This window comes from Schistocerca piceifrons, chromosome 2 (genome assembly GCF_021461385.2).
Source record: "Schistocerca piceifrons isolate TAMUIC-IGC-003096 chromosome 2, iqSchPice1.1, whole genome shotgun sequence".
Taxonomy (NCBI): Eukaryota; Metazoa; Arthropoda; class Insecta; order Orthoptera; family Acrididae; genus Schistocerca; species Schistocerca piceifrons.
Genome location: NC_060139.1, coordinates 244,158,157 through 244,172,787, shown reverse-complemented (window position 1 = coordinate 244,172,787; position 14,631 = coordinate 244,158,157). Strand labels below are relative to the sequence as shown.

The 14,631-nt window shown below is 43.3% G+C and overlaps 1 protein-coding gene across 1 annotated transcript in view; it reads left to right on the top strand.

The window, feature by feature from the left end:
• The window catches only part of LOC124775289 (sterol O-acyltransferase 2-like), a 176,065-nt gene that overhangs the window by 157,298 nt on the left and 4,136 nt on the right, over positions 1-14,631 (top strand). Inside the window, exon 8 of the mRNA XM_047250127.1 lies at positions 9,552-9,786. Within this exon, the coding sequence (XP_047106083.1) occupies positions 9,552-9,786 (235 nt within the window). The remainder of the gene's footprint in view (positions 1-9,551; positions 9,787-14,631) is intronic.

Genomic DNA, 14,631 nt, shown 5'->3' with positions numbered 1-14,631 from the left:
GGGTAATTTTAGTGAGACATAAATTGATGTCTTCAAAAGTTAGTTATCACAACAAGCTAAAAGCATTAAATAGCTGTGTAAACGCGAACTCACTAGGGGCCAGTCTTTATTATGCATTATGGTAATTATCATGACAGATATTGATATTAATTATAACCTAAATAAATAAAACATGCACCCAAGTGAAATTTTATTTACAAAAGGACCATTAAATTACGCTATCGCAACTGCCCCCTCCTACCTTCAGGTACTTTAATTAGTGCGCAGTTCGTGTAATTGTGTGTGAACAAGAATGATGATAATTCAATATGCCTAAATATTACGTTAGTTGACGTAGAACACTATTTTTTCAGAGTTTTGGCTGCTGTGGGAAAATAAAACGGACACTAATCGCTAGGTGATTAGTTTGATCCTTCAGAATATATAACCCATTCACGAAGAGACAAATCAAATGCCACAGTACTGATACTATGCTAGCTTCAGTATCCTTAAGGGTGGTCATTGCCTATTGCTTCAGAAGAGAGCAGTCACAGACCAAACCGGTGGTTTTAAATGAAACTGGAATCTCAGTAGTTAAAATTCATATAAATAGTAAAATTGCGTTTTCAATGACAATCTAACACATCGACGATCATAACTTAAGTTAAAATCGCTCTTTCATTTCTTACTTTACTTTATTTTGTTTTATTTTTGCTGCTACTGTACAGTTTCTTAAACGGACGAATATATCCGTTCGGCACATCATACTGTGTAATATAAAGGCTGAATCACCTAAAACGTGGACCACAAATATTGCCGAAATGGATAGTGCTATTGATACGCGATTTCCACAGAATGGTTGGTAATCATGGGTTCGTATTGTTGGCCAATAAACAGATTTTAATAACACTTATAAAGACTGTTTTTTGTGCAGAGGTGCACTTTTTAAATTAAGAATGCCTGTTGACGTGCACAATGCCTTTTGACGTGGACAAATTAAAAGTAGGCTAAATTAGAATGCCATCGATGTTTGTTGCAGGATTCTAGTGTGTCATTTGCCAGATACTTCATTTTGAAAAGTTCCCACTCTGACACTTTCACAGTACCTATGGTAGCACATATTATAGAACAATGCAAGTGTGTACACTAGTTACCTCAATTCTGACCAGTAACGAGACAATATCCAATCACAGGTTATGTTCAAAAGGACCACTGGCAGCGCCACTACATCCTTCCAGTCTGGTACAGAGCAACCACTGCACACACGCTAGCATTTCTGTGGAGACGTCCGAGCAGATTGCAGTAATATGCCGTTGCATATCATCGGGTGTAGTTGGTATGTCCTCGTAGGTAGCCTTTTTCAGTTTTCCTCCGCAGGAAAAATGCTACTGGAGTCAGTCTGGGAATTTGTCGGCCAAGGTAATGTCCTCCAAGAATTTGGAAACAATTCGTAAAGACACTCTGTAGTTGTTCGTGCAATATGGGATGGACAGCCACCGTTTTGGCACCATAGGTTCCTCCTAGTCTGCAGAGGAACGCCTTCTAGCATCTGTGGAAGATGGCTCGTTAGTAGGCTTTAATACTAGTTCTCATTCATTGCTCTATCTATGAAAAAGGGTCTTATGAGCTGATGGTTCACTATCCCTCACCACACGTTTATGCTTCATGAACGCTGACGTTCCACCTGACGAGGCCAACGGGAATTGTCAATAGACCAATAGTGCACGTTCCGGCGGTTTACCTGGTTGTCATTGGTAAATGTGGCTTCTTCACTGAACAAGAGACATGATAAATCTGGAGTATCCTATCTTGATGCCCATGTACAGAAGATAACACGAGTACAGAAGATAACACGAGTACTCAAGTAGAGATAGTGTTGAGGATCAGTGGACAAAGTTCAAAACCATCGTACAATATGCACTCGATGAGAATGTGCCAAGCAAGATTGTAAGAGATGCAAAAGAGCCACCATGGTACAACAACCGAGTTAGAAAACTGCTGCGGAAGCAAAGGGAACTTCACAGCAAACAAAAACATAGCCAAAGCCTTGCAGACAAACAAAAATTACACGAAGCGAAATGTAGTGTTGAGGAGGTCTATGCGAGAGGCGTTCAATGAATTCGAAAGTAAAGTTCTGTGTACTGACTTGGCAGAAAATCCTAAGAAATTTTGGTCTTATGTCAAAGCGGTAGGTGGATCAAAACAAAATGTCCAGACACTCTGTGACCAAAATGGTGCTGAAACAGAGGATGACAGACTAAAGGTCGAAATACTAAATGTCTTTTTCCAACGCTGTTTCACAGAGGAAGACTGCGCTGTAGTTCCTTCTCTAGATTGTCACACAGACTACAAAACGGTAGATATCGAAATACATGACATAGGGATAGAAAACCAATTAAAATCACTCAAGAGGAAAGGGCGCTGGACCTGATTGCATACCAGTTCGATTTTACACAGAGTACGCGAAGGAACTTGCCGCCCTTCTTGCAGCGGTGTACCGTAGGTCTCTAGAAGAGCGTAGCGTTCCAAAGGATTGGAAAAGGGCACAGGTCATCCCCATTTTCAAGAAGGGACGTCGAACAGACGTGCAGAACTGTAGACCTTTATTTCCAACGTCGATCAGTTGTAGAATTTTGGAACACGTATTACGTTAAAGTATAATGACTTTTCTGGAGACTAGAAATCTACTCTGTAGGAATCAGCATCGGATTCGAAAAATACGATCGTGTGAAACACAGCTCGCGCTATTCGTCCACGAGACTCAGAAAGCCATAGACACGGGTTCCCAGGTAGATGCCGTGTTTCTTGACTTCCACAAGGCGTTTGATACAGTTCTCCACAGTCGTTTAATGAACAAAGTAAGAGCATTTAGACTATCAGACTAATTGTGTGATTGGATTGAAGAGTTCCTAGATAACAGATCGCAGCATGTCATTCTCAATGGAGAGAAGTCTTCCGAAGTAAGAGTGATTTCAGGTGTGCCGCAGGGGAGTGTCGTAGGACCGTTGCTATTCACAATATACATCAATGACCTTGTGGATAACGTCGGGAGTTCACTGAGGCTTTTTGCGGATGGCGCTGTAGTTTATCCAGAGGTTATAACAGTAGAACATTGTACTGAAATGCCGGAGGATCTGCAACGAATTGACGCATGGTGCAGGGAATGGCAATTGAATCTCAATGTAGACAAGTGTATTGTGCTGCGAATACATAGGAAGAAAGATCCTTTATCATTTAGCTGCAATATAGCCGGTCAGCAACTGCAAGCAGTTAATTCCATAAACTATCTGGGAGTAGGCATTAGGAGTGATTTAAAATGGATTGACCACATAAAATTAATCGTCAGTAAAGCAGATGCCAGACTGAGGTTCATTGGAAGAATCCTAAGGAAATGCAGTCGGAAAACAAAGGAAGTAGGTTACAGTACACTTGTTCGCCCACTGCTTGAATACTGCTCACCGGTGTGAGATCTGTACCAGATAGGGTTGATAGAAGAGATAGAGAAGATCCAACGGAGGGCAGCGCGCTTCATTACAGGATCATTTAGTAATCGGGAAAGCGTTACGGAGATAATAGATAAACTCCAGTGGAAGACTCTGCAAGAGAGACGCTCGGTAGCTCGGTGCGGGCTTTTGTTGAAGTTTCGAGAACATACCTTCACCGAAGAGTCAAGCAGTACATTGCTCCCTCCTACGTATATCTCGCGAAGAGACCATGAGGATAAAATCAGAGAGATTAGAGCCCACACAAAGGCATACCGACAATCCCTCTTTCCACGAACAATACGAGACTGGAATAGAAGGTGGAACCGATAGAGGTACTCGTACCCTCCGGCACACACCGTCAGGTAGCTTGCGGAGTAAGGATGTAGATTACTAGAATAGTTTCCTTGCAGCTCTTTATGGAGAGTGACGTGATAGGGATGGAACCTTTGTCGATTGAGAATGCGTAGTACACATGACAGATTCACACCACTTCCTCGTGCGATTGCGTGGGAGCTAGCATGCGGATAAACTGCAACAGTACCCAAAACGGTAATTTGTGCCTTCTTCTGTCCTCACTTGTTCCTGTTGAACTACCACTTTCAAGTAAGAGGTTGATATATAATTGCCGAGGTGGCTGACTTGTATTGGAATAGCTTGCTGCAGGCACAATACAGAAACGAATAGAATTCTTGCTACTCTCCCACCATGAGCATATCGGCTTTTCCTACATTGGTAAATCCTATCGTCCACTCCTGACCTACTGCTTTGTCACACGCTGACTAGCAAGTCGCACATGCACTTGCGGAGCACACAGCCACACTGCAAGCAAACATAACATTCTACGTAGCAACTACACAGGTTGAATGGCACAGCAAGTGTAGGGGTGGGAACTGTTCAAATTACGATATCTAGAACCGATTTGTAATGGAGTAGAGAAACTTTGCTTATGAATGCTAACTGTATCATGAACAACAATATGCACGTTCTTTCACTTTTCAACATAGTCACGGTGAACATTTAAACATTTTTCAAGATGTGGCACCAGCTTTTGCATCCCATCAAATAACTCTGCCGCCGGCCGTTAACCCAGTTAGTAACAGTTTCCTTCAACATGTCGTCACTTTCCAAGCGCTTTCCACAAAGAAATGCCTTCAGTTTTGGAAGCAGATGAGTCTGATGGTGCTAAGTCAGGGCTGCATGGCGGACGATCCAGTAATTGCCAATGAAACCCGTCCAGCTGGGTCTTAGTTCTTGTCGTAACGGGAGGCCGATGATGATGTCCTGTACTCCTAGGAGCGTAGGGGACGATGCGCGATACACGCACCGACGTACTAGAAAAGGTCCTAGTGGGGGGGGGGGGTTTGTCGTTGCCTTCCTCCGATCGTAATGGAGATTAATGTTGATGATGAAGACGACACAACACCGTCATCTCGAGGCAGGAAAAATCCCTGACCCCACCGTGAATCGAACCCGAGACCCGGTGCGCGGGAAGCGAGAACGCTACCGGAAGTCCACGAGCTGCGGACTAACGCTAGACCGATCAGTCGTGAAGCAGAACGACGCCGCTAGAGAGCAGTCCCCGCCGGCGATGTTGAATAGCGCGCCTCAGCTTCAATAATGTTTCACAATGCCTCTCAGCATTGTCATTACTCTTGACAAAAAGTCCAACAGAAGAATGCCATTCCGGGTCCAAATAACCGTGGTCGTGATTTCGCTTGTCGAATGATCTTGGAAATTTTCGTGGTTTCGTCGCGGATTTTGAATGATGCCACTCACTGGATTGATGTTTATTTTCTGGAGCGTAGTATGCAAATCACGTTTCATCATTGATCACAATGTAACTCAAGAACTCGTCACCATCCTTCTGACAGCGCTCCAAAACGGTCAGAGAATGTGCCACTAGCTTTGTGTTCATCTGTCGACAATTTCGGCAACCATCTCTCAAAAATTTTGTTGTAGTGAAGTTTGTCAGTAACAATGTGAAAAACTACTGATCTTGAGACTTTTGGAAAATTCTGATACAGCTCGTCAATAGTCACGCGCCTGTTTTGGCTAATTGTCATCAACCCTTTGTGTCATATCTTAATTCATGACTGTAGGCCGTCGAGATCGTTCATTATGACAAACATTTGTCCTTCCTTCCTTCATTAAACAGCCTGCCCTACACCATTTACGCACATTTCCATCATTCATAACACTTGCACCATAAACTTCAACAAGCTGCCGGTGAATTTCAGCAGGACGAACTTGTTTCGCATTTAAGAACCGAATAACCGAGAGCACTTCACAATCGGCTGAATTACTGATTGACATAGCCAAAAACGAAGCAGTATAACCATACAACCAACTGCGGCCAACCGTGAACGGACGTCACGTGACAGGATGCGCGGACACGCTGTCGGTTCGTACTTTCAAAATTACTGTCGTGATTTAACCCACTTTTAGTTTGTTACTGTCAACAGGCATTTTTACATTTGAGAAGTAGCTGTGTGTCAGCTGCTGTTTCCAAAAGTGTATTTGATTGGAACATGTCGAACAATTAAAAAATTACACAACAGCTTCAATTGACACATGTCATTCGTAAAATTTATCAAACATGTGAAACGCAATCAACAAACTATTACCACTACCATTGTTTGAAAGTAAAATTAATGCGGCGTTCGATATTAGAATGCTTGAATACAGGAGTGACGTTACATGTGAAAAAGTGGCTTTAGTCAGATGGGTGTCTGCATTTTGTCTCATTACACTTCGAATATTTCATTGAAATCTCTCACCTGCGCTTGGAAGTGTGATTGACTGTGCAACTCTGTCAGGTCCGTAGAAAGTTCTGTTTTTATTCAGGCAACGAACTTATTTTAAACAGTGCGAAAAATAAAGCAATAAGTTATGATACTAAAATGTTTTTGGTCTTATTATATCGATATTTCGTTTCTTCACGTTACCGAAGTTCCTCTTATAGAAGTTGAACCGGTGACCTTTCAAAAACGGTTTATAAAAGCTAGCACCACGCTAAGTTATAAAAAGCTACAAAAAAGTACCGCAGAACACATTTTTATAAAAGATCTTTTTTATGAAAGGTGTTAAGACCATTTTTGATAGTGTAATACTGGCCTAGGACGGGCAGTTCACGTGGGTAGAATTTTGGGATGGACGAGTTACGTTCTAGTCACATTTTCGTGCGGCTCAGTACGAGACGCATGACTATGAATAATACGGGCCGGTTTAAGGCCCTAGCGACACAAGCTGCCGCTTGAGCGGAAAAGGGGAGAGCGGCACCGGAGGCGCCATAACTGTAAGATCTCCGTCAAGGTCGCGTCACATAATAATAGTGTCCGGTTGGGGGGGCGCAAAGCTGAGAAGTGCGTCCTAGTGCAGGATTTGTGTACAGAGTGTCCTGCAATTAGTTGCGAAAACTGGCAAGGTTGCAAGTGTATTGGAGGATAGAGGCAAAGGAAAACACCAAATAAGTCGTTTATGTTACGTAACCAGGCCCGCGCACAAGACTTGTCCGTTATGCTGTGGTGGCTTGTACAGCACAAATAAATGTTAACTTGCAATACACTGATCAGTCAGAACATTATGATCACCGACCTGTCGGTATAAACCGCTCCAGCCGCTAGCAACGTCACCTGGCAAGAAATGACTGTTAGACCCAAGTACGTTGCACGTAGCTTCAGTGAGCGTGGTGTCCGTGTGTAGAGCACGGAAGGCGCCAGATCTAAATTAGTTTGATCGATGGCGGATTGTGATTGACAAATTGTCAACGGCTTTCGACAACTTCTCAGTTGTTAGAGGAGTGCTGTGGTGTCCCCAACACGTGGTGAAACTAAGGTGAAATCACGTCCAGACGCCGTGGGGTTGGCCGGCTACCCCTATTTACAGATGTGAACCGTCCGTCGTAGGTTGGGCAGGCTGGTAAAACAGAACAGGCGGCGAACTGTGGCGAAACTAACATCGGACTTCAGTGCTGGTCAGAGTAAAAGTGCGTCTGAACTCTTTGCACCGAACACTCCTAACGATGGGCCTCGGCAGCTGCTGACCCATGCATGTCCCAATGTTAACACCACGACATGTGCAACTACGGACTCAGATGAGCACGTTGGCGCAGTAGCAGAGCATTGCATGGTCTGATGAATACCGATGCCGCCTTCATCACGTCGACAGGAGGGCGCGAATCCGTCGTCTTCCAGGGGAACATCTCCTTCACACCTGCACTGCGGGACAGAGACAAGATGTCATCGGCTCTGCTATGCTCTGGGGAACAATCACGCGGGGGTCCATCTGTCCAGCGGAGCTCGTGCAAGGCACCATGACGGCCAAGGAGATCGTACACTGGTTGCAGACCACTTACATCCCTTCATGACGATCATGTTTCCCGACGGCACTGCATTTTTCAACAAGACGGAGTACGATGAAATGCATCAAAGAACACATTGGCGAGTCCATTTGATGTGCGGATACCTTTAATGCGATTCTGTCTTTTAATTATTCGGGATTTGACCGTCTGGTTTTAAACTTTCTTTCCTGTTTCGTTTAATTTGATTGGGAAACCGTTGAGATTGAACTTAACATATACATGAATGGACATGAGACATGAAAGGTTGCAATAGATTTTTCATCTGTGATTATTCCTTTTCGTATGAAATATTCTGTTGCAGATTAATAAAAATGAATTTCTTTGAAGAATCCAAAATAATTATTCAAGTTTTACTTTTATTCAAGTACTGAAGCTGTTTGTGTAAGAATGAAAACATTATTGTCCATCGAACTTAGCAAACATTTTCACGTTGCAGTGGATTTTTGTTTAAGTGGATATACCCCGACTAGCTTGGAAGCATACTATCTTTACCATATGAAAATGTTTTCCTTTTTTATATTGCTAAGTTCTCATGAAAATTATTCACTTTTAAATACACTTTACGATATGTCCAGAATTTATCACTTTTTTGAATGAAAATTTACAAAAGCTGCGTCTTGTATCCACATGTGAATGCACAAGACAAAATCTACTATCTCCTTTTATTCTGCGGCTGGAATGCTGTGGAAAGAAACACTTTATTATTTTCGTTCATCTCCACCTGTACCCTTTTTAGGATGTGGTCGTTATAACGATCGTATATTTAAATCTGCCTCTGCTGCAGACTGCTCGCTCGCGGCGCAGCTCCGCACCGCCAGCGATATCCAATAAAATGCTGAAACTTCTTAAACAAAATGGGTAATGTCCGGTGCGAACTTTGCAGTAATTGTGACAAACAGATTTTGCTAGATAAATATAGTTTAAGAGAAACGATTAAAATCTTTACACACCTTTTACAATCCCAGCTACAAATGGCGCCGATCGTCGACTTATGACAAATAACTACGTAAGAGCCTAATGCAACGTCACAGGTTCCTCTCCCCATTCAGTCCGTGCAGAAGACAAGCGATTCTATTACAATATATTGCCTATTTATATCTTAACTAATTCTTGTACAGTCTTTGTCATTTTGATTACATACCGTTTCTTCTGTAGCGGTTTTTACATCCTCCGCCACAGATAGTAGTTCACACTCTTTGAATAACCATTTATAACAGTAAAATTTATAATTATATTTTACCTCAAAAAATTGAGTCCATTTGAAATTCAATTAACAGAAATACATATAAATTATTTGTTACAGTGAGCATTATACATCGAAATGTTCTTTTAACTTTCACTTTGGATGTGTGCTGCCAGCGAACGTTACATACCCCATCTCGCCAGATCTGAACCTGATCGAACACAGTCGGGTTGAGATTGAATGTGGCATCAGAGCTCATTGCCTCTCCCCCTTCCCCCTCGTGGACTTTACGGGGATTAGGTGTGCGCAGATATGGTGCCAACTCCCCCCAGCTACCTACCAGGGCCTCCTTGCTTCCACGACACGATGCGACGCCGCAGTTCCCTTGCTAAAGGTGGACATTCTGGCTATTAGGCAGGTGGTAACAGTATTCTGGCTAATCGGTGAAAGTGACTCTGTTACAGGTGCAAAGCAAACTTAAAGGTAGGTGTCGTACACCTGCGGCGAGACCCGCTCGCAGTCATATTTCCGCGCTCCGTTGCAGGACTGGTGGAACGCGCGGTCGCACGCGACGTACTACCGCACGTGGAACGTGATCGTGCACGACTGGCTGTACGAGCACGTGTTCCGCGACGTGAGCCGCCTGCTGGGGCCCGGCCGACGCACCCAGCCGCTGCTCGCCGTCTTCCTGCTATCCGCCGCCGTCCACGAGTACATCGTCACCTACACGTTCGGCTTCTTCTACCCCACGCTCTTTGTTGCGTTCGGCATCTGTTCAGGTGCGTGCTATCTCTTAATGCTGTACGGGTTCAAAGTTCCAGAACAAATTTAACTATAACGTGCAACGAAATTTAAGGGTCAATTTTCTGATATACCGCCAGTTTCTTTCGTTGCACCAGAGACATCCGAAATATGGCTTGAACGTGCCTACAACGTACCTCTGTAGTAGAGCAAAAGCATGGCTTCTTGTGACGTCACCCACGTTCTCCACGACGCTTCAAACAGCAAGGTCTCACATGTGCAAGGAAAATTAGGTAAAAGCTTAGAAGTACAAGTGAGGTGTAAACTGGGTAAATTACTTCACACTGCTGTCACATTTCAGCAAAATTCTACCCACCGCGACAGTGCACGTGTCATGCGATGGGAATTTCGTCACACTTCCCCTTATCCACATCTCACCTCTTCCCTTGCTGCTTCTGCGACAGGGGTTGGCAGCGCGACGCCCAGCGTCAAAATCGAGCAGTTCTCTTACGTGTGGACGACGAAAAGGTTTCAAACACATCGTTGCTCAGAACTGACACTAAAACGCCTCAGTATCAATGTCATAAAGGGGGTGAATGAAATAACTCCTTCCCTTGGCGATATTTCGCTATCGAAAACGATTGTTTGGTATGGGATTTGCACCACGACGACGTTCTGGACAACATTTGTTGCAGCTGATCTCCCCATACGATTAAACCCTTCCCTAAGGACATCACGGGGCTGCAACCCCACTCAACGTGGTCCCGTCTCTTTGGAGTGAAGCATGACCACAGTTTTTTTTTATCCTCTGGTGTACAGAATCAAACCTCTAGGGATCGCTCAAAAGCATTCGACGAAATCTGAAGGCGATCCGAAACAAAAAGTGTGCGCGCCTACTTTTCCATACCTTCTTTTTTCGCACTCTCCTGTGGCTTATGCACGGGAGGAGGGAGGGGCGAGGGGTGAGCTATAAAGGAAGGTCTGACAATTTCCCAATGGGTTGACACGTCCATGGTCTCATTCGGCCATTGTAGTTGTGTACGACTTAGTAAAAAGAAAATGGTAGCGAGAGGTGGGCTACAGTGTGTTGTGGCTACTGTCTTCGTAGGAAAGCTAGAAAGGAACAGATGATTTACGAGAAAGATAACACAATAAACAGATGATTTACGAAAAAGATAACACAATAAACATGATTTACTTAACTGGCATTTCTCAAAGCCTACGAAGACTCACTACAAACAATGCAACAAGGAGTAGTCCAGCTCTAGCTCTCAATATTAACAAGGAAGATGCTTTCTGAACTAAGTCACGAATGATGGTGTCGGAGCCACGACTGGGTGGCATCCGTGTAGTAGTGTCACATAGGCTCCAAATGCAGGTGGTTGTCTGGCCGCCACCGGCCACCCTATGTAGCGGTGACACAGGGCGCTCACCATCCAGAGCTGCTGTAAGCGTGGCTCAGTGGCCGTGCATCATTGGGTCCGCCGTATCCCGTACGACTGCTATCGGAGTCTGGTGGAGACGTCCAATTCCGTTACCAAATTTGACGTCCATGGGATGGTATCGATAAGTAATACCACAGCTGTGAAATTTGTCAGTGTGGCATCATTAACACAACTTAAACCTTACATGTACTTCCAAGCTCTGGCCACTTTTTAAATTTTTTTTTTTCATATGTCGCCATCTTGCTGTTTGAAGAGTAGCTGAGCATGAGGTTGACATTGCAGGGCGCCACGCTTTCGCAGCATTACAGAGGACGACTACTGGCATGTTAGAGCCATACTACTAATCCCTGTGTTGCAATGGGAGGAATTGACATGGTTGCAAAAAAAGTAGCGCTTTAATGTTGTTGAGTAGCATATAAAAGAAAAAGTGTTGTCGGTTCTATAGTATTTATTTTGTTAACCGGTTTTCGGATTACAGTGCTACCGTCATACTTCAAATACATATCGTCGTCAAAGAGAACACTAAATTCGTGAAAAATACTGAAAAAGATTTTACACATTGAGAGTGAGGTACAAGTACAGACTGAAAGTCCTCTTCGACAGTACAGTGATATTAAGGTGATACAGAAACGGAGTAAAAGATGGAACTGACAATTGCAACAACAGGATAAGTGGAGCACATACACATTTGCAACAAAATAAGTACAGGTATAGACCGAAATACTGTGGGAAGCACGGGGAAAATGGGAGGATTTAGTGAGTTTAGAAGAGGGGAAGTACTGGGCCTGTCTGGCCATATACTATTAAATCAGTTGTGTGTGCCAGACATTTCTTGGTCACATGAACTTGATCTGTTTTAAGTTTTTTGCCTTTGTTTCCTAAGTTGAGGACATGATACTGCGGCTGGTATCTGTGGCCCACATGGAGATGCTCAGCAAATCTGAGGTCATAATTCTGCAACCTCCATCTGCGTTCATCTTCAGCCAATCTAATAGCTATAATTGTGCCTGGTTGACCAATATAACACAACTAGGGCAGAAATTTTGCATACTTCGCTGTTGGCTAATAATTGGATGTTAACTTTAATACTGAAACTACACTGTGCTGTGGTGGTTCCCACAGAGTAGAAAATCCTATAGTTTAGACTTCAGTGTTTTGGCTACATTGTCTGATGCTTCGCTAGACATAGAATTGTACACCACTTGCTACAAACATTGGAGAAACAACAGAGGGAAGGTATAGGAGGATTGTGTCAGTCAGGACATGGTAACAGCCATTTGTGGAGGCAATAAATTTTATTGTTTAAGTCTTTAAAATCTTATTTTTATGTTTGAATGGATAACAACTCTTGCACACTTTAGTGGAAACCTGAAACTTGGTGTGTTACTGGTATTATTGTGCCTCTAGCTGTAATTTATATGAAGTCCGAAACAATGATTGCATACTGATACCAATAGTCACAGCAGCCAATAGATTTGTGAACTGCATGTTTCTAGGTTGGCTGTTTGTTATCCAAAATTGTGGTGAGCTATCTTGTAGTGCCTATCAACATAAACAGTAAATGATTTTTACCTATGTGAAGCAGCATTTACTGTTTCTACTGTAAGACTATTTATTCAAGAAATGTTGGGAATTGTGCATGAATATATCATCTAAAAGTGGACTAAGAAGGAACTGAATAGCTAAGCCAGTTTCTCCATAGTCCCTTCAATCACATGAGCCAAGTACGTGTAACTACCAAGTCTCAAGCCATCCATTTCGACAGGCTTGCCGTTAGATCTGTAGATAAACTCACTCCACTACTGGTATATTGGAATAAAATTGGAGATATCAAATGGTACTGATTTAGCACTGTGTGAGATAGGTCTTTTATTCTGTTTAGAAGGCGCGCTGATTTCGAAATACTAGGATTTCGATTATTCTTACTTTTTAAGTAGTGTAAATAGTGTCCAATTTACAGCTGGACAGGTGGGTTAATTTTGATGAGGTAGTTGTGCAGCTTATAGAATCTGCGAGGCATGGAGTTCATATTAACACTGCGGAACACAAATAACATTGTTCTTCCCATTTACAATTACGAAGTTTCTCTACCAAAAATACAGAAGAATCAATTAATATGGAAAGATTTAAAATTATTACACATTTTTTGGCGCATACGGTCTTAGCCGCCTTGCCATGGTTCACGCGGCTCCCCCTATTGGAGGTTAGTCCTCCCGTGGGCATGGGTATGTGTAAAATGTTAGATTAAGCAGTGTGTAAGCCTAGGGACCGATTACCTCAGCAGTTTGGTCCCATTGAAACTTACTATCACCACATTTTTTGTTCCTGGTTACATTGATAGTAACCTTGGTTCGGAATATTAGCCCATTACATGAAAAGTTAACAAGACACGTTACTACTCAAATCCTTATAGTGCACTGGTAGTTTTGGAGTGGAAGTGAATGGTGTAGAACAGGTACCAGGTGGTTCTATTACCCTCCACCACTGATGTAGCTCATGACGGTGAAGTGGTGGGCACGAGCCAGTTGGTTGTATGGACTCAGTAAGGTGAGCTGAAACAGAGTAAAAAATGGCAGAAAGCAGCTGTGGTATTGGGAAGTACCAATGAGCAAGTTTTCAAATTTGTTGTTGTACCAATGTGGACTATCCAACGAGTCTTACACGAATGATATACCACTCACAGCCGTGTACCACGGTGTAAGAAGATTGACCGTAAAATTAAATAATCCTAGTCGACAGGGACTAGAGAACAGTTGGGTGAAGCAATCAACATGATTGCAATCTGAGATCTGTACAGCTCCTAATTACTTCAGATGAATATGGCCTACTTGGAAAAACTTGCACGCACTTTCTCACCAAACTGACGCAATACAGTGAGCAGCCAGAACACTATGACTGCCAACAGCCAGTATGTCAACTTCTGGCACAGATAACAGCGTTGTTGCACGGAAGCAGGCCGCCTTAATAGGTCGCTGAAGGAAGCTGGTACAACATCTGCACACTCACACACATCACCTAATTCCCATACGTTCTGGGGAGAGAGCGATGAGCTCTAACATCACACTCACACCGCGCATGTGGTAGATATCGTTCAGATCTGGAGAGTTGCGGGGCCAGTGTATCAACTGGTATTCTCCACTCTGCCCCTCAGACCACTCCGTCACAGACTTGGTTTCATGACATGACGCATTCTTGTTGGTAAATGCCACTGCCGTCGAGAAACATGATCGTCATTAAAGGGTGCACATGGTCTGTGATCAGACCTGGATACTCCTTGGCACCCATGATGCCATGCACGAGCTCCATTGGACTCACGGACGCCCATGTGAATGTTACCTGTATAACCCTATCGCTACTATTGTAATTCAGTATACTCTTACCTAAATAACAGAAACCCTGTTTCTATGTTGCCACGTATAACCCTGTCACTAAAATTTA